Source organism: Priapulus caudatus, unplaced genomic scaffold (genome assembly GCF_000485595.1).
Source record: "Priapulus caudatus unplaced genomic scaffold, Priapulus_caudatus-5.0.1 Scaffold1, whole genome shotgun sequence".
NCBI classification, from domain to species: domain Eukaryota; kingdom Metazoa; phylum Priapulida; class Priapulimorpha; order Priapulimorphida; family Priapulidae; genus Priapulus; species Priapulus caudatus.
The window spans coordinates 180,738-204,456 of NW_014577062.1; the positions used below are offsets into that span (position 1 = coordinate 180,738).

Genomic DNA, 23,719 nt, shown 5'->3' on the forward strand with positions numbered 1-23,719 from the left:
TCGGACTAGTGGGTTTTCGGACTATGGGCCGTCGACTAGCGAGCAGTCACCTGTCACTTGATATAACATAGTGAATCACACAACATGAAGCTTGTCATGTCAAATGAACATTTCACCATATTTTGATTACACGATGGCCGCCTACTTAATTACTGGTAAGTAAGTGGAACACTTGCATTCCCTACACAAGCATTTTACCTCACCCTCAATCTAAATTGCAGTTAAGCTACGATAACAAGCGACATGTCCAAAGTGATTAGATACGGTACTCGGTTATGACACTTACATATAGGCCTACAGTAGGCCCCCTAGTGCCAAAATGGCGGTAACGACTACGTTGCTACTGTAGGCCTAAACTGAACGTGAGGAGTGGAAACATTCAATATCGGGCATATTACAAACGAAACAATTATAAAGGGCACATGCGCCAGAACTTAGGAGCCATCCTTGCGCTTACAGGTGGGAGTTGTGGCAAAGTACACACCGGCAGCAAACACAATAATAATAATTAATATTCTAATATAATATATACGACCGAGCAGTCGCATTATATTGCGCATTATATTCATTACGGTACTGTAGTAGGGACATAGTCACGATACTGTATAGTAAAGTATTTTCAGTCTCAGCTCAAATCTTGCAGTAGACACTACACGGTTAATATTCTCACCTTAGACACTTAGAGTAGTGTACTCACTCGGTAAGTGTTTGCCATTCGATGAAGATCCAGGCATTCTACTCCTTTGGCTTTGAAATGCAGGAGATGTTCCTGCTTCTGGCTCGGCCTCTCTCAACACAGACGCGTACCTCTATGTGCGTGCCATAGGATATATTTTTCTAACTTCTGGTCGAAGATGGCGCTAAGATGAATAGACTTGAAATACTTTATATTAACTGTAATGTCCATGTGTTAGGGGACATGTTGCCATCTATGTACTGAAGCAAGGCAGGGAACTGCCGTTATGGCGTGAAACTCGGGAAGTTTTATTGTACTCGGTAGTAGCAGAGGAGTAAACCCCATATGTGCGTCTCTGGTGTAAACTGTGCTGTTGCTGTGAATACTGGCTTAAAAGTAAATGCTTTGCTTTGTATGCGAGGCAACACCGGCAAAACAACGCAGGAGATGTGCTCTTAGATGTCGTCGTCCAGCGGCAGTGGAACAGATACAAGGGCTAAAGTAATACACTACACTAAACGAATCATATATGTTACTATGTTTCTCAAAGTTTGCTTCTTCTAGTCTAGAAACTCGGCCACTGACCGCCCAACTCTGCCCTCTAACCGTAACCTTTGTCCAATTAGTTTTTAGCTCATCTGACATAGTCAGAGCAGCTTGTAGAATCGCTTGATCGTCCGTCCGATCGATCCGTGGTCCGGGCGTCAACAGTTGGGCACAAATCTTAAACCGCTCGACGTACGTCACGATATTCGGGACGTCGGGGGGGATCGTCAAAACGAGTTGGGATGTCGAAGCTGGGGTCAAAGGTCAAAAGGTCAAGGGGTGTAAAAGAAGGGAGGAACATTCCCTCCTTAACTTAAGGTATAGGAGGAAATGCAGAAATGCGGCACAAACTAAACGGCTCGACCTGGCTCGTGATAGTCGGTGTATAGCATCATGTAGGAAAAGCCATCACTGTGCCGAAATTGGAGGTCACAGGTCAAAGGTCAGTGGGCACAGAGGCAGTATTTTAGACATTTTCTGAGGACATGTGTGACGGAAGCGATGGAAAATTTTTTGTTTTAGCGGTGACTTAGCATTTTATGGTGTATGAAGGACTGAAATGTCCCTTCTGCTGACGTGCGAAGAGTAAGTGTCGGGATTAACCTTGACCCTCAAGAGGAGGGTTAAACTTGGATTGTTGACTGTCTGTTAGAAAGATTTGAATGCCGGGTTTGCTAGTAGAATCTATACATGCCTGGATGTATGAGGCTACAATGTACAGTGAAATTCAAAAGCGTAAATTTGGTTAAGAATGTATATTCCTTAAACTGATTAATTTCTTATGTCATTCTGTACTGTCAGTATGTTACATGTAACGTATGCCAATGCCAGTGGCTTGATGTGTTGGGGCAGTTTTTGCCTGCATTAATTGGTGCAGCTGGCAGCTCTCTATGAATTGTCAGCCTGAGGCTTGCGTAGGTAAATGATGAGTGTTACCTAGATTTCTGCTCTTGCAAATAGTTGTTGCTATTACGAATAGATGGGAGCTTCCATCTTTAATCTGAAGACACTTAAACGTACGCGCCATCTCGTGGCAACTTTCATAACGATCCCCAACGAACATTCTTTTGAGAAGGTTCTGATACCAGATCCTGTGCATTCCACTGTTTCGGCGTGTATGTGAACACATTTGGGACTAACAGGGTTTACTAGATGCCTCCACTCCACCACAGAGTCACCGCCCAGTAGACGTTAAATGAGCGCTTGTCGTATGCGGCCTTGTTGTTTTTTTAGATTTATTATTTTGATAATTACTAAAGCATACATTATTACATCGATAACAGCATAAGAATAATAAAAATGCAGCTAGAAAATTATCGGAGGATGAAACACAAAAGCGTGGCTAACACACTTATTTCCATTGTGGTCCAACATATTATACATTGTACATACTAAATATAAACTATAGCAAATATATACCCACGATCCCCAAAATTTCTTAGTGATACAGTGTTACAGTACAAAACATTGAAACAGCATAAAGAAAAAAAATATACAAAAAACAAAACAAAAAAACTTCAGCATAGTATGTACAAGTAAGAGTGATTAAGGTAAGTGTTGAGCAGTTAAAAAGAGAAAAAAAGAAAAATAGAAGCTTCTTGAGGTGATACAATACAAAACTATGGAAGCCCTGAAACGACACCAGCTTTCTGAGTTCCGATTGCTAGTTTCTTCTGCGCGTACACAACACCTGCAGCAGGGACAATAGAACACTAATATGGACATTACTTAAAATATGGATACAATAAATATATGAAGAAAGCATGCGTAGATGAAACTCAGAAACTCGGAAACTCAGAAACCAGAAACTCGGAAATTCGAAAACTCGGAAACTCAAAGTCGTAGTCGTTTAGGGCTGAAGCGCTGAAGCAGAGACAATAGACACTAATAAATAGAACAACAATAAATAGGATATAATAAAATATATGAAAAGGCATGCGCAGATGCAACTTAGAACCAGGAACCGGAAACTCGGAAACTCGGAAACTCAGAAATCAGAACCAAAACTCGGAAACTCAAAAAAGTCGATGTCGTTTCAGGGCTCATACAAAAGACAGAGACAGATTTGTTTCTGAGCAGTCGAGTTGCTGCTGGGCTGTAGAACCAGCCATTACGAATGCTCGGGACCAACTATACTCCAGCCATGTCAGCGGAACTATGTATTTTGCACGTGGGAGGGGTGGGCGGCAGGGTTCTCCCTACGTTGCGCAAACGGGCGCGCGCCCCCCCGTTCTCGGAAAACTCCCCCTTTTTCAATCGTTGCGCCCCGTTTAAATTACTCCGCCGCCGATTAAATTCCACCACAATAAAGTTTGACAGCGCGGAAATCGATCGTCAAGAATTCCAATTGGACCAGGACCACCACGCGTTATTTTTAACGATACCACGCATGCACCTGCAGACACTCAAGTACAAACAGCAAACCTGTCCCGAACACAACTAACTGTACACCGACTCGGCTATCTTATAATACAAGAAACCAAATACCGTCTATGGGTGTGGTGGCGATTTTGACGCATTAATTAGTGGTACGGTAAAAACACGCCCCCCGGACCCCTAGTTTTTCCTCCCTTCCCCTCCACCCCCTCCCCTCCCCCCCTGTTTCATTTCATCCTGGGGAGAACCCTGGGCGGGTTGTGTTGGTTTGGACAAAAAACATTGTTGTTGTAAAGAACAAATAATAATAGTAATTTGTTCATCTTCATGACAAAACTAATATTACAATCTTTTTTGATCACATTAAATGGCGACAGTACTCTAGGATTTTTACTGCATACCAACTTACTTAACGTATAACAAATCGTCTACTACCACAGTGTATTGTTCACCAGATACTTAATAATTATTTACAGATCAACGCTACGAAATTTGAAGCGGCGCCATGACACCCGCGACCGTGCTGCCACCCTGAAAAAGTTGCGTATTTGCATTTTATTTTGCAGGTAAATGCCGGAGGCTAATCACAAAAGTGCAATTATATTTATACTAAATGCTATTTAAGCGAACGATATTCATTTTAGGGCAAATTATCCATATTATACATGAAACTATATTGCGTTTTAAGATATTACAATCCTTTTGCTTTTAAATGAAAAAAATAAGAAATACCCTCGGTCTGTAGCCCTTGGCTGGAAAGTGGTATTTGCCCGCAACTTCTCAGATCGTGCGTTTGAGTGGCGCCACCGTCGTTGTAATCAAACTGTAGTCTCTTAGTTTTAAACATTTAAAAAAATATTTCTAATGGTGATTGAACCATGAAAGTTTTTATGTAGCGCAATTATAACCAAATTAGCTGAAAATAACCCTAGAACCTAGAGGCTACTGTTCCTTTAATTTGTTACTTGACAACAACAATGTTTTTGTCTCCAACCAACCCAGCCTGCCCACCCTCACGTGCGGGAAATACATAGTTCCCGCTGACTGGCGCTGCTGCAGCGCGCCAGCAGAATGTGTGGGAAGTTCGCAAAATCGAATGTTTGGTTTACAAGAAAACCGCAAGTATACTATTGCAACGATAGTTAGAGGTTAAGTTTTAGTAGCTGATATAACTTAAGACATATTCACTTCGGATAAGAGAGGCATTAATTGCCTACCACAGACGTTTTATAGGCGGGTATAAGCGTGCTTAAGTTGGTCCCGCGCATCCCTAATGGCTCGTTCTATAGCCCAGCGGAAGTTAATGTAAGCGGGCTATAGTACTAGAGCTAGTGATAGTGCGTCAACAATTGGCTTCTTTCTATTTTTTTTTGCCAGCTTTCATTTCATTCAAGTGCATTTGAGAGCATAATAATGATCATGCACAACTTAGGAAAAATGTGTCTTGATAAATTTAGTACCATTTCTTTTTTAACATGTTTTTTTTTCCAGACCCCCTTCGCATGCTCGCTACTAGTGTACACCCACATTTCAAAATGAAATTGCGCGCATGGCGGAACGTACTCTGGTAACTATTTGATATGGTTAGGGTTAGGGAGTAGGCGTAGGCGACTCCCTAGACTCGTTAGTGGAGTAGGCGAGGTACGGTCAGGCATATTAGATAGTACCAGGGTACGTTCCGGCAGTACTAGGAAAATAATCTATATATATAAAAGTTTCTCTCTCTCTCTCTCTCTCTCTCTCTCTCTCTCTCTCTCTCTCTCTCTCTCTCTCTCTCTCTCTCTTTCTCTCTCTCTCTCTTTTTCTCTTTCTCTTTCTCTCTCTCTCTCTCTCTCAATGTTATAAAACACAAAAAGCGTGGCTAACACACTTATTTCCATTGTGGTCCAACCATCCTCGATAATTTTCTAGCTGCATTTTATTTATTTATGCTGTTATCGATGTAATAATGTATGCTTTAGTAATTATCGAAATAAATAAATCTAAAAAAACAAAAAAACTAAGGTTGGACAAAGGTTACGGTTAGAGGGCAGAGTTGGGCGGTCAGTGGCCGAGTTTCTAGAACTAGAAGAGCAAACTTTTGAGAAACATAGTAATCATATAATGATATACGTTTAGTGTAGTGTATTACTATTAGCCCTTGTATCTGTTCCACTGCCGCTGACGACGACATCTAAGAGCACACCTCCCTGCGTTGTTTTGCGGTGTTGCCTCGCATACAAAGCAACAGCATTTACTTTTAGCACAGTATTAGCACAGCAACAGCACAGTTTACACCAGAGACGCACATATGGGGTTTACTCCTCTGCTACTACCGAGTACTTCCCGAGTTCTACCGATACAAACTTCCCGAGTTTCACGCCTAACGGCAGTTCCTGCCTTGCTTCAGTAACATAGATGGCAACATGTCCCCTAACACATGGGACATATACAGTTAATAAAGAGATATTTCAAGTCTATTCATCTTTAGCGCCATCTCTCGACCAGAAGTTAGAAAAATATATACAATGGCACGCACATAGAGGTACGCTGGTTGTGAGAGAGGCAGAGCCAGAAGCAGGACATCTTCCTGCATTTCAAAGCCAAAGGAGTAGAATGCCTGGATCTTCATCGAATGGGCAAACACTTACGCCGAGTGAGTACACTACTCTAAGTGTCTAAGGTGAGAATATTAACCTGTGAGTGTCTACTGCTAGATTTGAGCTGAGACTGAAAATACTTTTACTATACATGTATGTGACTATGTCCCTATCTACAGTACCGGTAATGAATATAATGCGCAATATAATGCGACTGCTCGGGTCGTATATTATTATATTAATATTAATTATTATTATTGTGTTTGCTGCCGTGTGTACTTTGCCACAACTCCCACTGTAAGCGCAAGGATGGCTCCTAAGTTCTGGCGCATGTGCCCTTTATAATTGTTTCGTTTGTAACTATGCCCGATATTGAATGTTTCCACTCCTCACGTTCAGTTTAGGCCTACAGTAGCAACGTAGTCGTTACCGCCATTTTGGCACTAGGGGGCCTACTGTAGGCCTATATGTAAGTGTGCTACCGAGTACCGTATCTAATCACTTTGACATGTCGCTTGTTATCGTAGCTTAGCTGCAATTTAGAGTGAGGGTGAGGTAAAATGCTTGTGTAGGGAATGCAAGTGATTCCACTTACTACCCAGTAATTAAGTAGGGGCCATCGTGTAATCAAAACATGGTGAAAATTCATTTGACATGACAAGCTTCATGTTGTGTTGATATCACTATTTATATCAAGTGACATTGTCATTGTAGACTTCCAGGGCTGCCAACATTGGGTGATAGGTGAGAGTGAGATGCGAGGGAGCGAAGCGACCGAGGGGGCCGGGTGTGGGAAGGGGGTTTCCCCCCTCCCACGGTAGGGAGCTTTTGCATTTTGTAACTTTAATTTGTGCAATTTGGTGCATACTAAAGTGACTGTTTTCAGATATTGTAAGATTTTTTTGCTGTGCGTGAGATATTTCAGCGTTTTATTCATGAAGAGATATTCATGCGTGAGATATCTCAGCATTTTTTTGCTGTGCGTGAGATATTGTTAGATCAGCGTGAGACCGTGAGATTTGGTCAAAATGCGTGAGTCTCACGGTCAATGCGTGAGAGTTGGCAGCCCTGGACTTCTGCTGTCGCTTACAATTAGTGTGCAATCACCTTTCTTTTAACCCAAATGTAATTGCCACTCCCATAAAATTGGAATCGATAAAATTCTTCCACCCTACCTCTCTACGTTGTCATGTCATACACATAGTTAATGTTGTGTGCAGATTCGGCCGTTGGGGAAGATGCGACTATGACGACAAAGGGAGCCACACAAGATTTGGTGAATCCTGACGACGGGTCAAGGTCAAGTTTGTCTGAGGACGAAGTGGGACTAACGTCGGCCGACGAACGAGCGAGCCGGTCGAGCCGAGAGGGCGAGGTGTCGCGCGCAATGGCCGACATGCTGCGTGATGTCGCCACAGATTGCGAGAGCGGCGGCAAGAGCCGACCGACGAGTTCGTTCCTGTACGAGGACGACGAGGTGTCGTTTGTCGTGCCTGCTGGCCACGAGGACGAGCACGATGGCAGCGCAGCGGCGGACGGCGAGGCCTGCGACCGTGACGTCTCCGAGAAGGCAGGTTTGCTCGCGAGCGAGGGCGCGGCGAGGGCGCACCACCTCACCGCGCTGAAGGAGAACATCCAGACGGAGTTGCCGCTCAAGAGGCAGAAGGCGCGCAAGAGTTTTCCAAGCGCAGGCCTGCGGTCGAAGACGGAGTCGGCGCAGGAGGTGAAGATGCGCATGCAGCAGAGCGTCGTCGAGCGTGACGGCGCGGAGAACGCGCGCGCGGTGGCGCTAGCGCAGCGCGCTGAACTCGAGAACATCGTCGACCTGTCGCTCGACCTCGAGCACTTTCGATCGGTCGGCTTGCTGGGCTTTGCCTCGTCGTTTCCGATGGATCGGCTCTTTGCTCGGCTGCAGTTGCCTGCCGCTGCCCCTGCTCAGCCGGTCAAGCGCAAACGTATTCGCTTTGGTGTGTACTCCCTGCAGAACCAGCAGCGGAAACGCAGACTCAACAAGAGATTGCGCAGCCTCAGCCTCCAGCAGCAGCAGGGGGAGACTCTAGAGACTGAGACTGATGCTTCGTGTTCCGAGGCCGTCGACGCGGTAGCAGACGCAGCGTGCGAACAAGGTGACATCACATCGTTGGTCAGCAAGGAAGAAAAAGTTGCTGGGGTAACGCATAACAGTGGAGATGCTGCCGGGCGTACCAGTGAGGAGGGAGAGGTTGCGGGGCTTCCTGAAGATAGGGGCGAGTTTGAAGAGCTAGTTCACATAAATACAGAAGTAGTAGAAGCTTCACCCAAGGAAGAGCAGGAGCTCGGATGTAAGCAGAAAGAGGTTACAGAAACAGTTCCATTTCTAAAGTCACCTGGCACATTGAAGGTAGGGACAGTTTCATATGTGCACCAGGGTGCGAAATTAACGGGAGTCCGGAGTCAAATACTCCCTGATTTAGTGTGGGACTCCCTGATTTGACATATGCAGGAGTCCGTGTGACTCCCTGAAAATTCTGCCGTACTAACTAGTCCGTTCCGGAGCACGGCCTTGCGGAATTACTGTATTTGTTCAGCTAATGTCCAAAGAAAATTTGGCAGATGTGCAACTGCATGAATCTTAAAAATAAGCACTTGCGTTATTGTTAATATCTTTAATTTTGAACCTCAGACTGCAGACTCTCTCATTTTGCTGCGGACTCCCTCTTTTTGAGTGTAGGGAGTCTGTTGGACTCCCTTGTTCAAAAGTTAATTTCTACCCCTGGAGCACACAATAACTCATTCCTGCAAATATGGGGCTTATGAAGTGCCTGACAGTTCCAATTACTATTTATTGGCGATAAGTGATCTTTCAATTAAACTATTGTGCCTTTAATTGCCATCCCAAGTGTTATCTTAATTGTTGTCCTTAAAAATCATCTTTGTTATAGGAGGAAGCAAACCAAGATGATTATATTGACACTTTCCAGCAGGAGACTGACAAAACTAAGTCACCATCACTCAGTACTAATGAAAGAAACGAAATTCCAAATATATCTGACAAAGGTATAAATTTTTAATAAGTGTAGTTTTGCTGTACAGGCTACAACTTGCATTTGAAGTTCAAACAGTTGATGTTAAGTAGAGGATGACCCTATTTTTATCAAAGATAAATATTATATATTTATAGGTGATAATCTCTGACACATAGCATAGGGGTTACTCACTAGCATCATAGTCAAGTCTTGGTTTCTAGGAGGCCTTTGTTTCCTGACATTAATAAAACAGCTGGAACTATGTTGAAAGAGAATATGATAGGCTTATGACCTAACGAAATAAATTAGTAAGATGAAATATTGTCCAAAGTTATGATTTTTCTGACAGTGATTTAGGATAAAGATTCAAGATGAGGAATGGTTTTAGAATGAACATTTTTTCTGACTATGCTCCCAGGCTCATAGCCCAGTCCCTAGCCCCTGCTTGCTGAATTATAAAGCATTGTAATGATCGTTCATAGCTGAGGATGAGAAGAGTGTGGACGGAAGTGAGTCATCCAGCCCGCGTGGTGATCATAAAAGGCAATCTAATGGTGAGTTCATAGTTTAATAGTGAGTTAATTGTTTAATTAGCTATGCAGTGATGGAACCATCGTCTTTGCTCCATCAACGTAAACGAAAAATCTTGCAATTGAATTCTAAAGCAGGGTGATCACTCGTCGGTAACATTGTTTGTTCTGTGAGTTCATTGCATGATGCAGAGTGAATGCATTTTTAATGTAATACCTAGGATTAGATGAGGATCTCACGTCTGGTATGGCAGGTTACTTCAGGCACACTGTACAAGGTATAGCTCAATGAGTTTAAATAGTGCTGTAGTGTGTTATACTACAGACGTCCATAGTGTACCTAGCAGGAGAGCTGCCACCACTCTATGCTTAGTATGGCACAGGCATCCTCAATAATTATCTGAAATTACCTCACACATATCTTGTGGGGCCTTTGTTGGCAGGTGATGGGGAAGAGAGCCTTAGTGGTGCCAGTAGCACATCAGAGAGTGACAGTAAGAAGCTGAGGTTAGAGGACCTTGGCCTGGTGCCAAGAAATGGGCTGAGTAAAGATGTCACAGACAAGCTGCAGGTAATGTGTGGGGCGAACGTAACCTCGCCCATGCCACAGCCTAAATTGCTGGTGATACACTTATACTCAGTTGACTGGTTTATCCTATATATATATATATATATATATATATATATATATATATAATGATTTGAACTCAATTAAATCCTTAAACGTTTATGAGCTAACTTGTGACTGTGTTTTTTGTAAATGATTTTATATGAAAATGAAAATTGGACAGGCCCTTAATTTATCATGCGTAGTTATGTTCCAGATATTGACTGTTTTCTCATTTCATTCATATATAGACATTCTTGCACGTGGATAATGTGCTGCCACCACTCTGTCACTGTCGTGTGAAAGTCGGGTCACTTGCAAAGACAAAAGCCACCAAGTGTCAAGCTTTGAACACCATAGATGACAAAGTAGGTTTTGCACATATTTAAAGAGAATTTACAAACATCCTGATTTATTTGTTAGATATATATATGTTAATGATCTCAGGATTGGCAATTGTTCTTTTTTTCTTAGATTTTTAAGTAGATGTTTTAAGTTTTAACTATGAAAGTGTTCATTTGAAACTATTTGTGCATTTTTTCTGCATCACAATTCATCAATGTCATGTATCTATAAAAGAAATGACAGAGAGCAGTCAGAAGTTAGCCAAATCAGATGGCCATATATTGGTGATAGTTACTCTTGTACACATAGATTTCATGGCTAATGTAATGCACTCCCACATAATGTGATATCGATAATGCATACTGATTTTTCCAGAACCCAACCACAAAATTGCAGTTGCATTGTTTACAGGTGATTGGATGCTGCAAGAATGTGGTGAACCACCAGCTCGTGCGTCCATCACCCAGGATCAGCTTCTTTGCTGTTTGCGAGGTGCACCGGACCAGACTACGGCGCCACCAGTGCTGTCCAATGTGTGGACTGTATTGCACGCAGGTATGCCGCTATGGCAGCCCCCTCTATAATGCATACAGAAGGAATACAGAAGGGTTTTCACATGACTGTAGTTTTTGGCATTTTAATTGCTCAACAGTATATACAGTAAAACTGGCATAAGTCGGCACTTTTGGGGCCAGCATTTTTGTGCCGACTTGCGAAAATTACGATATATGCGTAAGTCATCATTTTGTCGACTTATGTGTAAGTCGCCAAAATGACGACTGTTGCATGCATGTATATCGTCATTTTGACGACTTACAAAGCCGGCAGTTCGACAACTTGGAGAGTGTCAAGCTGATATTTCTCCAGGCTTCATATCTACATGAACTAGTACATGTGCACTAAGGTATTATCTCAAAATTACTTGATCCTGATGCCATAAAACACAAAAATGTTCAGTAAATAATTAGAGGAAGTGTCCCCCACCCTTAAATACTGCTCTACGCGCTACGACTGGATTGAGCGAGACTAGCCTGCATGTGTGTCCGCGAAACAATGAGTCATCATTTTACCAGAAATTTGCTGTACATTGGGCTGCATACACTGCGCCATCGGCATTTCTGATGACGACATACAGATAGGATTTTACTGTTGTTTGTATTACATGGGACCTGTCTGAGGGCGACGACTTGTACATAATCACGGGTTGTAAATGATGACTTTGGCGGGACTATTCAAATGGATTTTTTATTAGAGAAAATCGGGACTTTGAACTCCATGACGACTTCAGCGAATTGACGAGTTAGACGATGGTGTCTTATGCGAGTTTTACTGTATGTGTAAATTGATTAGTAACAGCATTTATTAAGTTGAATCTGTGTGTTAGGTTTTGCCTGACAACTTTAACGATTTTAATTAATAACTTTATTATTGGTTGATTTGTGTCCTTACTGATATCTTTGTGTAAGGCGTGAACATGTGAATGTGATTATTATTAGTGATATTTATGCAGTCATGTATGTATGACAGGGAGATTTCATCAAGTGCTGTGATGAGCTGTCACACATGTTCCACAAGGACTGTACGTTGTACAACAGCGATGGAGTGCCGCTGTGTCCGCACTGTGGCTCTTTCTCCGAAGGAGTTGCAATAAAGCTGAAAATACGATCGTCGCAACTGCCCTCCTTCTTGGAGCAGCAACGAAAGAGCGGGTGCGTAGTCACTGTTCGTTGCGCATGTCGTAGATAGTGAGTGTCACCTCATGTGCGGCGTGGGTCACTGTAGGAGAAGCTGTATGTCCGAATGCGTCATCTTGTCAGTGTCGTGCAATTAGACTGGATAGCAGAGGAAGCCTACGTCATGATGTGTAGTGCATTCACATCACTATCATAGTAAATACTTGGATGATTCACAAACCATCGAGTGCATCTGTTGGGAGTAATATTCCACTAATTATACTTTATTTACTACCATGTTACATGTAGGTGCCGAATTATATAATAAGCAGTGTCCAATGATAGGCACATTTAAGAAATGAGCACTTGAATGGCAGTATTATCAATGCATGTTATCTCGTCTGAATGTGCGGTGTATAGCTCGGACTATGTGCAGGCTGGTGCTTTTTCAGTCCTTGACTCTTTGTTCTTGCAGACCTCATGCTCAGATGACATTCCCAACAGAGAAGTTATCATCAGAGATTTCCTCTGACTCGAGATATTCAGTAGTCTTCTCCGAATCTGGAAAGACGTTCTCTGCTGGTACGCACACGTTTAGCAGTTTAACTGGGGCACAAGTATTGCACTGAACCCACGTTTGCATGGCAGACCAAAATATTAACAATGCCCCTTCATAGTGTGCGACCTTATACTGTTTTGTTTGATCGTGACATGTGAACTTGTTTTATTGCAGGATACTGGCACACAATCATGTCAGAAGCACATATGAATGCATGTTGCCTTAAACTTGTATGCTACTATTGAGTTGGTGCTATGGTTTAATGACAGATGTGGTTATTAATTTGAGGCTACTATGTTTAATTCTTGTGTGAGAATGCATGCAATTCTCTTCCTAACAGGAACTGCTTGTTTTCTGGTGCTTAAAACAGTCATAGTTGGAAAGGGGTGATTTATAGTGAAGGGCTGATTAGTGTGAGTTTACTATGTGATATTCAGTTTTGAGGTGTTGGACTGAGTTCTCCATAGACTATTACAGTCTCTCGTAACTCTCAACTGTGACCAATACTTTCTGCAGCTACTCTGCCTTTGGGTCCTGACAGAAAGGAGCTGGAAACAATATTGAGCACCTGGGAAGAAGATAGCATGCGACAAATAAAGAATAAAAGTTTGTACTCTGCAGCTAGGGCTGGCGACGTAGAAAAAGTGTTGATCTTGTTAGGTAAGAACTTTTTCATGGATGATATAAATTGTCACTAGTAGCAGTTCTTGCATGCATGTTGGCAAGTGAGGTTGGGATTTCTGCAATCCGAAATGGAATAATTAACGTTTTACTTGGGGAAAAAGTAATTAAACCTATCATCAAAAATCCACACCCAACGTTTCCTGAGTGAGCCTACTTGATACCTAATCGGAATAGGCACACTGGAATCATGAAAAACTGTCACCTGCCATTCTCCTTAGTTTTATTTATTGATTGATTATCTGTGCTGATTTGGTGTTGCTCTCATGGTGCATTTACATGTAGGCTTGGGAATGGATCCAACCACACGCTATGAAGAGGCTAGCAATGGAACGGCCCTACATGTGGCTGCAGAGAAGGGCAATGTTGTTATCACACATCTGCTCATTCAGGTTTGTCACATTTCTCATTGCGAAATGACTTTGTTGCCTCTCGAATAGATCCCAGTAGCAAACGTTAACGATTGCATACCTTTTGCTGGGACGAGACAGTCCATTCCACGCTAGTAATTATTATATAAAACAATCTACAAATGAGATTTTAGTAGGCACAAGTGGTTTTTAAAAGTAACTCGACTGAAAACAAAAAATGTTCAGCAAATTCAGACTGTAAAGGTCGGTGAATGTGTTATAGCTGTTCTCCTGTTGCAGGCGGGTGCGTGCGTCAACGTTATTGATGATCGGTTAAGAACCCCGTTAATGGATGCAGCGGACAACAATCGTGTCAAAGTTATGAAATACCTTCTGATGGCCGGCGCTTTCACTGACACAAGGGTGAGACACCAGGCATTTGTTGATCCAGATACTACACGCTCATGTGTGACAGGTCCTCATGTGCGCGCGAGGTGGTGTTAGCCACGCAATGTTACTCTTACAATTCGACTTGAATGTAATCTAGGCTATCTACCAACAGGGAGAGGATAGCATGACGTGCCTGCATCTCGCAGCGAAGGCAGGTAACCTCGAGGCTGTTGTATACCTGATAGAGAGCGGTAAGCTGAATGTCAACCTACAGGATGAAGGCGGCTGGACGGCGCTCATCTGGGCAACAGAGTACAAGCACCTGGAAGTCGTTCGCTACCTTACGAGCCGTGGCGGCAACGCGGCGCTCATCGATGTCGTAAGCAGCACGAGTTTTGTTACGATTAGTTGCGTGGTTCTGCGACTGCGGTGTTTCAACGGGGAATGGTCACCATTAGAATTTGGTGATCAGTCAAATGTGCTTGTCGCTTGTCACTACTGTGATTTATAAGTAACGTATTAGTATTGGTTTGTCATCATTTTTCTTCTTTTCATCGCTTCATTTTTCTTTTTTTCATCACTTTGCCGTTGATCTCTCTGCACATCATCGGCACATGACTTTTTCCAATTTCTCAAGTTGTGTATCGTCTATACATGACAGTATTAGTGTCTGGTATGTGTCCATGTCTGTTAGTGTTATGGTGCCCTATGTATGGCGAATCCTGTTGATTTTGCTGTCTGATGGTATCACCAGTTCTCGAATTATAGGGCGGCTCTGCGGCCATTTGCCGTGATGCCCCACTCACTGGCCGTGAAGCCCCTCAAGAAACCATATTGTTTACGGCCACTAGTCGCCGTGACTTTTTTAAGAGATGATTTAATTAAATCAAATCAACATACATCTTGTTTTAAATACACCAATCCAATCCAGCAACAGTGGTTTAGGTAGGTGATGGGGAAATTATTTTTGGTGAACCGTGGCCTTGGATTGCCTTTCATATAATTCATTTTGGCCTTGGTGCCCCTCTAAGTGGCCTTGATGCCCACAAAAATGTTGAGAGTCAGGGCCAAAGTGGCCTTGCCATAAAACTGATGAAGTTCGAGGCCTGTGTGAGTGCACCTAACGGTGTGAGGATGTTTGGTGGCATCTGGCAGTGTTGATTTCCAATGGTGAAATGTGTGTTGGCATTTTCAGGAAGAGAACACTGCACTCCACTGGTCATCCTTTTCTGGTTGTGCCGAAATTGCTGAGATCTACCTTTCGCAGGGCTGTGATATCAATGGGAAGAACGAACATGGAGACACACCACTGTATGTCATAGGATGCGCGTGCAAGTCACATTCAAATTCATATACAGATGGGGTGTGCCTGTGTGCATGTGCAAGTGTGTGCGTGCATGAATGTGTGCGGGTGTGCGCCTGTGCGTGTGCGCGTGTGCATATGTATGTGCGTGTGGGTGAACATGGCAGATTTTTATAGGGTCTTGCGGGTTTGGTGCCAGTGCATTTATCAGACTGATGTTAATGTGTTATCATTTTACTTTGGTAGTGAGTCTGTAATGATGTTTTATGTTGAACGAGTTTTATCGTGATATACGTATCGTTTCAGCCACATTGCGTCCCGTCAGGACCACTATGACATAGTTGTGCTGCTGCTCTCAAGAGGTGCCAGTGTGCATGAGAAAAACAACCAGGGTGAAGAACCGATATCCGTGAGTGATTAGTTTGGCATGGTATCACGTTTCCACATCATCTTGTGATGTGTTGTGTAAAGGATGTCAATCTACCTGATTATAACAAGCCACTGTCAATAGTCAGGATCTTGTTCAGTTGTTCAATGTTAATAATGTGTTAAAAGCAAAACGATGTGGATGTCGTGATGTAATACATAGATGTGGGTGCTCACCAGGAGCTAGCATGCTCGCGAAAAACAAGCAGGACAAAGAAGCCATATCCATGAGTGAATAGACTGCCATTGTATCACGTTTCCACATCATCTCATGATGTGTTGTGTATAGGATGTCAATCTGTCTGATTATAACAAGTCGCTGTCAATAGTCAGAATCTTGTTCAATGTTAACAATGAGTTCGAGGCAACGTGATGTTTATGCCGGGATGTGATAAATATAGACGTGGTGCTTATCTTGTGTCACCTTTGGCTGTGTGCTTCATCTAGTGCTGCCCTGATCCAGCTTCAAAGGTGTGGATGGCATTGAGGGTGAATTTGGAATTGTCCAAGACAACTCTACAGCAAGCCCATCCTACAGAAAAAGTCCTGCACAGGTTGGTTGACAAACTCTCTTGTAGCCAGGGATGCTTGAAAACCCATGTTCGACTGCTAGAAGTAGTTCTGTCTCACATAATCTCAGTCTCAGACTGACATGTCAGTGTATGAACAGTGAAACGCTGGCTAAACCGTGAAAGGTGCTAGCTTGAAAAATAGTGGAGTTTTCTACTCTCAACATGAGAAACTTATCTCCCCTCAACATGTGAACCAAAACGTGATCTAATCTACCAACATACGTAATTACCATCTCAATGCCCCGGCAATCTTCTTGTCGCTTTTAAGCTCCTGTGGGCTCAATCATGAAAGCAAGCAGCCAACTGCCATGTGCATTTACTAATTAATTTAATTCGTATCTGATTCCTGACATATGCGGGTTCCCAGTGTGATGTTTATTGTGACACGTGCCTTTTGTGATGCAGGGATGTCTCTCTGGGGAGAGAGAACGTGCCAATCGTATGCTTGAACTGGCATGACGATGAGGGTATACCAGAGGACTACCAGTACGTGACAGAAAACGTGGAGACCAGCCAGCTCGTGTCCATCAACAGACTGATCTCGAGTCTGCAGGTAGGTTGCTCAGTCTACTTTGTCGGTGTGCATGCCCGTGCGGCTGCCTCGCCCAGTTCAACTCCACCTGTCGAGAGCAGTGATTTCAACCTAGGATGGTAGAAAACTGCAGCTAGAATTCAGAGCACCTTTAATGCAGGCCTTTAATTTAAATGTCACTGTGTGATCATTTACTTGATCATTGCGTTCCCATTCCACCTATAGACGGTGTCAATCGTCGATGTTGTGCAACTATTTTTGTCTGAATCGTCCATTGGCTTGGGTTGAGCAGCACCTTTGTGTCTCCCACAGAACTGATGGGTGTAGTAAATGTGACTGTCATGCATCACACTCGTTTTGTACTGCTAGAGATTAAGTGGAGTTGTGGATGCAGGTTTCTATATAAGCCGTTTAAAAGTTCAATTATAATATCGTGATAATAAAATTCCATGCATTTTCTTACTGTACTATGATGTAATTTTCTACCAAGTATGATAAAATAATCTAGATTAATCTAGATTAATCTTAGAACAATCTAGAATTAAGGCATTGTACTTTCTTTGCTGCTATACAATGCTCTATTCATAGCAGAAATAATGAAAAGAGATTCAGATAACTGAAGAACCACTGAATTTAAAATCTGCGGAAATTACAATGAGTTAACTTGCGAGTTTGCATATGGGCTAGTAACGTATTAAAATTAGTTATATATTATTGTCTAGCTGTATAGTTCCTTGTTAGAAATGTTGAGCAGATCTAGCAATGAAATATCACATTCGAAGTACCAACGTCGATTCTGTGCTTTTTACTTTACAGCACTGTCAGTGTCGCGACAACTGTGGGTCCACCAGCTGCACATGCACAATAAACAGTGTCAGGCTGTGGTATGATGCGGTGAGTGAAGGCATGCCAGTGTCGTCATTGTTTAGCGTTATGAAATGCCGCTTTGACGTGAGAACAATTTCGCGTGATTGCAAAGAACGTGGGTAACGTTAGCTTTGTATGACTCCGGTTCAGTGCAGTGATTTGTGGTGTATTTAATGGATGTACTTTGAGCTTTATGTTTTGTTTAGTGAAAATTGTGTGCATAGAATGGTGTCACTTTGCATAAATTGTGTGCAGAAGTACCTGCATAGTGGTTTGTAGTGTTATTTACAGGAAAGAAGATGCAACCAGCGTCAGCTGTTCATAGTATCTGTCGTTGTTATAATGATGAATAACTGGCTAATTTTTTCTCCAGCAAGGCAAGCTGGTTGAAGATTTCAACATGCACGATCCGCCAATACTGTTTGAGTGCAACAAGGCCTGCCGGTGCTGGCGCAAGTGCAGCAATCGAATTGTGCAGGATGGGATAAAGTAAGTACTGTTGCTGTGGCTTGTGAGTGTGGCCTCGTGCACCTGTCGAAAAGACGCTGTTCAAGTGGAATATATTGTTCAATATACTAACACAAGAAAACTACTGAATGTCTTTACAACGATTTTCTCTTTATTCCTATAAGACACGTCCAAACATGCTAACAGCTCAAGCCTCAATTTCACACCTAGACTCAGGTGTGGACTGCCATCCCGTGTATATCTGCTCACGTGACCAATTAGCTTCTCTTCTCGTAGCTGGCTACTGGTGCATAGTACTGCATGGTATATGATGTACTCAGTATACGTTATTACGAGATGGAATCCTTAACATATGTTATGATATAGCAGATCTAGCAGATGTAGCAGCTCGGCTATATGTAGTAGAACATTTAGCATATGTATCAGTAGTTTTGCTTCAATCTGATTTAAGTAGAGTGAGCAAAGTAGTGTGAGGTGAAGCTCTGTTTTCATGCCGCATCGGTGTAACGAATGTAGCGGTAGCTCGGCATGGAGTGGAAAACTAATCGGTGCAAACTGCCTAATACAGGCAGGAGCGATTGCATCTGAGACAGCAGTGTGTCTGTGTGCCTTGCATGTCCATTATCTGCGAGTTTAATTTCACCGCGGCTTCCCTTGTTCACGGTTTCATTAAAACGGTGCCACTGCCATGTCTCGGCAGCATTTGCATTCAGTGCACGAGGTCACTACACCAGTGTACACGGCTTAAAAATCTTCTCTCCATCAGAATCGTAGGTCGCTGCACATTGATCAAGTTTTACATCGTCCCTGCTAAAGCTTCTCAGCTCAGCTTTCATTTGTTCAGCTGCCAGCCAGAGTACGCTCACAGACGGATGGCGAGTTTTGTGAATCTGCGGTTGATCTCGGGACCCATATTCAGCAGTTATATATATATATACATATATATATATATGCTCTTAGTTTCTGATTGTTACTGCGGATTAACTTTCCTGTCAGAATACCCGAATGCATGTTTAGCATTGAGTGATTGCTGGCTGTGCTGAGTAGTGGGTTCGTCTATCTCACCGTTTGTTGCCTAATATTGTGTAAGTTCATGAGGTCTCGAAGAAGCTGATATCATCCTCAAATGAGCACGCAGCGTTGTTAGCCATATGTGGCCAGGGCGTAGTAGTCAATGTCAATATACAAAACAAACCACACTATGTTCACAGCTGGCGTATTTAAGCTGAAAGTTACATATTGCTTTAATCCCCTGCTGTTCTTTAGCTCTCGAACACTCAAAGATCACATTAATATACGACTTGTTAAGGAGTAATGGATGCATGATTATTTGCGTTTGCGGTATATGTCTGTTCAAACAATGACACGCTCTTCTGCCAGTCTACACTAAAAGGTAGATGTAGACAGGGACTGTTGAATTGTGTAAAAGCAAGCTTGCTACCTCTGATTTTTTACCTCCTAGTTTCCCTTCCTCTGGTCTACTCCTCTAGTTTTTCCTCTTTTTCCTGTTTCTTACTTTGATCTTCAGCCCTGCCAGCCAGCCAGATGGCAAGGTGCTTCACTGTGCTCTTTGCCCTTGTAGAAGAAAAACCTAATTAGGTGGATGCCACAGGATGCAATCAAAATGGCAGCATCTCGAATGCCGTTGCATAAGGTCGTAGATTCCGACCAGGTAATCACTTAGCTTAGTCTGCTATGCAGCTGTATGTTGTCACTGGTTCTCACTGGGGTACCTTCGTAGAAGCAATAATGACTGCCGTCTATGATTTGTAATCAGTAACAGATGGACATGTGTATCTCTCACCAGGGTGCGCCTGCAGTTGTTCCGGACACCCGGGAAAGGCTGGGGAGTGCGACCGCTACAGAACGTCTCGAAAGGAACCTTCATATGCGAGTAAGTGCTGTTGCCTGAGGTCTAACCTCACCCGTGTGTTCTGTTCATCATCATGCATGCACTCACGCACGCACGCACGCACGCACGCACGCACGCGCACACACACACATACAGTTAATGTCGGACAGAAAATGTTATAATAGCTGTTGACATTTATCTGGAAATATTTTTCATACTGCCTTGATATATATATATGATGAAGTAGGCTGGAGTGGTAGGAAGTAGGATGGGGTGAAGTGGTCTGTGATGATGGTGTGGGTTGGGAAGGAGTTATGGGTGGTAGGATGGTAAATTGGGGTGGAGATGTGTGTGGTGGGAGCGTATTGGCTTAGATTGTTTCGTGTGAGTTTAAGGGGGCGGGGATGTACGTGACATGCATGGGTTTTTCACACCTGCCTAAGAAGTAAACACATTTCACGCAATAATTGCCCGAACATAATTCTAGTTCAAGCTGACGCTGGACTGTACATTTCTTCTGGGACGTACGACAAGCGCAAACCAAATAGGAAATTGTTGAGCTTAAATTCAATTACTATTTCTTAGGAAACAGTAATTATCGTGGCGCTTGTGTAACAGGGGCGGTCTCGGACACTGCGGTGGGGATGGTGGTGGGGAGAAGGCACGAGAGATAGCGAGGATATGAAGAGGGAATTAGCCGGGATCGTTGTTGTACTCGGATGTCGGCCGTCAGTGCTTCCTGCAGTGCTGGTGCACTCCATGGTCATGCGAGTGTCTACATGCGGCTCGTGCGTGTGTGTTTTTGGCGGGGGGGGGGGGCCTTCACCCGTAGGCGACCTGTCGCTCTCAGACGGCTCCTGCGACGGAAGTGCTCTAACTTCTAAGCAGAGATATTGAGTTTGACTAAGGAAATCTTAAAAGCTTCCCATTTACATTCTGCGATCTGGCTTTGATATTTTTTCTCGTCTCACTTTTTTTTACCTCCGTGTCGAAATGCGAAGTGCGACCGTCGCCATATTGGTTGCGTCGACTGCGAATCGTGCTGTGTGCTGAAGGATTCGACAACGAGGCAGGGGGAGCAGGCGCTCATCTAGCAGTTTTGTATTGGAAGCGTTTTAGTTTTCTATGTATGACTTACATGGGTGGGAAAATATCAACTTTCTTCCATCACGTCGAGTATATATGGCCAGGAAGGAAGTGCAAAGACTTGTGGAGCTCACTTTACGCCAATGCTTTTCCACTCGATTGCTGTTTCAATAAGCTAGATAGGTGGTGGTGGATGAAATGATTTTGGGGTGATAACTGCCTCTGAAAATATGCCGAGGTTAAAATTACACATCTTTATCTGTTATGTAATATCATAAATGAATTTTTGGGAATTTTCATAAAAGTAAAAAGTAAAAGTAGTTGATTATGTACACTCGATTAAAGCCGCACAATGCGCATCCAAACGCTAATTTCTCCAGTACTAGACTAGCAAATACTTCGTGTCATGCATAATCACACTACCTTATGACAAAATAAACTCTAGTTGCTCCCATTTCACTGCGCGTTTGCTTAAAACCCACAAGAAAGAGGTGAGGAAACTGGCGCAAACGCCGACTGTTTGCAAACAAAATAGATTCGAAGTGGTGACGTGACGTCACATGTTTTTATCTTTGCTACATCACCGTGCGCGTAATCCGAGCAACGCGGACGGCGTTGTGGGATTGGGGAAACTTGTCCAACAGATCGGCAGAATTTGAACCTAACTTGAGGTATTCTTCTAATATACCTTTTATAAGACAACGCGCAGTGAAATGGGAGGAACTAGAGTTTATTTTGTCATAAGGTAGTGTGATTATGCATGCCACGAAGTATTTGCTAGTCTAGTACTGGAGAAATTAGCGTTTGGATGCGCATTGTGAGCCTTTAAGTGTAATAACTTATAATGTAATATTGGTGCACTGATATCATGTATACGTACAAGGTTGCACAAAGATGCACATAAAAGATACGTGCAGGTACGTAGACCCACAAGCATGCACGCAGGCAGGCAGACATGAAGACATGCACGTGGATAGGTATAAATACAAGCATGCGTGCAGAGAGGCAGCCATGCATTCACTTGAGCAGACTATATACTATATAGAGCAAAACGAAAATAGACGGAAAGAGGAGCTGTTTGGAAAAACACATTCTTTTATCATGTTACCAAGACATATTGTTGAATATTACAATTGGGATTGTAATTGCTGATATATTCGTTAATTTTTGTCACTATACACTATATACTATGCACACACGTGTGCACAAATATTGGACGGGTAATAGTAGAACTGATATTTTAGTTTAAACCTGTAAATCGGTACATACACCCTTATGCACGCACGAGCGCACACACACACGTACATACGTGGATGCCCACAAGCACGTGCGCACGTATGCGCGCACACACGCACGCACATATACACGCACACATGCGTGCATCCATGGAAAGTGCTGATTCTAGCACGTAGCGTCAGCAAACGTTTCTGATCCGCTGGTGAGAGGAGAGGCGTGACAGAAAATGTTTTCTGATAATATGCAGTGGCGGCTGCCACTTCTTAATGCGGTCGATAATACTCATCCATTTTCTACTACTTGCATCGATATAGGAATAATCGCATGAATACAGAAATATATTCATGATTCACGGATGGACATGGTGAGTTTTCTGCCTCCCCCCCCCCCACTGCGCTGCACGTCACAGTGAGTGCGTGTTGGCTTCTCACGTGAGTTGCGCTATGCTGTCATGTTTGCTAAAGCAGATCATATATGTTCCCGAGCGTCGAAGGACGCCAGAGTTTCGTTACGAAATCTTTCTCCGAATTCAGACAGCGATCCGTCTACGTTTAATTGCAACCTGACTGAAAACGCGAGAGAGAGAGAGAGAGAGAGAGAGAGAGAGAGCGAGAGAGATGAGATGAGTGTGTGTGTGAGAGAGAGAGAATAAGATATCACCGTGTAGAATCACTGTACGAGTGCTATGCAGCTGTCGGCTCTGCTGAGGAGAGGGTGACCTTAGCTTGAGAGGGTGACCTTAGCGTCTGTCTGTCCATGTATCGCACACGCACAGTTGCGGAAAATGATAGTTGTCCGTGACGGGCGCGTGTTAGACGTGTTGTCGCGCCTGTTGGATTAGTGGTGCGAGAAAAGAAGCACACGAATGTACACGAGCTCTTCTATTTCAGTCAGGCAGGTAGACAGGGAGGCAGGTAGACACGCAGGCATGCACGCAGGCAGGGAGGCAGGTAGACACGCATGCGTGCACGCAGGCAGGGAGGCAGGTAGACACGCATGCGTGCACGCAGGCAGGGAGGCAGGTAGACACGCATGCGTGCGCGCAGGCAGGGAGGCAGGG

General features: G+C 43.4%; 2 protein-coding genes across 3 annotated transcripts in view; one reads left to right on the forward strand and one right to left on the reverse strand.

Annotated features, from left to right (window-relative positions):
- Positions 1-5,914, reverse strand: part of LOC106807981 (cytosolic purine 5'-nucleotidase-like) — a 20,260-nt gene extending 14,346 nt beyond the window's left edge. Inside the window, exon 1 of the mRNA XM_014810554.1 lies at positions 5,730-5,914. The gene's annotated coding sequence lies outside the window, so the exon portion shown is untranslated. The remainder of the gene's footprint in view (positions 1-5,729) is intronic.
- Positions 5,915-6,117: 203 nt separating this feature from the next.
- LOC106813331 (histone-lysine N-methyltransferase EHMT2-like) overlaps positions 6,118-23,719 on the forward strand; it is a 45,467-nt gene continuing 27,865 nt past the window's right edge. Inside the window, exons 1-20 of one of the 2 annotated variants that reach the window (XM_014817492.1) lie at positions 6,118-6,233; positions 7,398-8,557; positions 9,099-9,213; positions 9,665-9,736; positions 10,156-10,283; positions 10,571-10,687; positions 11,076-11,219; positions 12,192-12,373; positions 12,813-12,919; positions 13,413-13,556; positions 13,863-13,969; positions 14,228-14,350; positions 14,490-14,696; positions 15,513-15,628; positions 15,927-16,029; positions 16,494-16,600; positions 17,024-17,171; positions 17,967-18,044; positions 18,391-18,506; positions 20,293-20,379. In XM_014817492.1, coding sequence (XP_014672978.1) covers positions 6,194-6,233; positions 7,398-8,557; positions 9,099-9,213; positions 9,665-9,736; positions 10,156-10,283; positions 10,571-10,687; positions 11,076-11,219; positions 12,192-12,373; positions 12,813-12,919; positions 13,413-13,556; positions 13,863-13,969; positions 14,228-14,350; positions 14,490-14,696; positions 15,513-15,628; positions 15,927-16,029; positions 16,494-16,600; positions 17,024-17,171; positions 17,967-18,044; positions 18,391-18,506; positions 20,293-20,379 — 3,401 coding nt within the window. In that variant the 5' untranslated portion in view covers positions 6,118-6,193. Of the gene's footprint in view, positions 6,261-7,397; positions 8,558-9,098; positions 9,214-9,664; positions 9,737-10,155; positions 10,284-10,570; positions 10,688-11,075; positions 11,220-12,191; positions 12,374-12,812; positions 12,920-13,412; positions 13,557-13,862; positions 13,970-14,227; positions 14,351-14,489; positions 14,697-15,512; positions 15,629-15,926; positions 16,030-16,493; positions 16,601-17,023; positions 17,172-17,966; positions 18,045-18,390; positions 18,507-20,292; positions 20,380-23,719 lie in introns of both variants that reach the window. The other variant, XM_014817554.1, reaches the window with a different exon arrangement.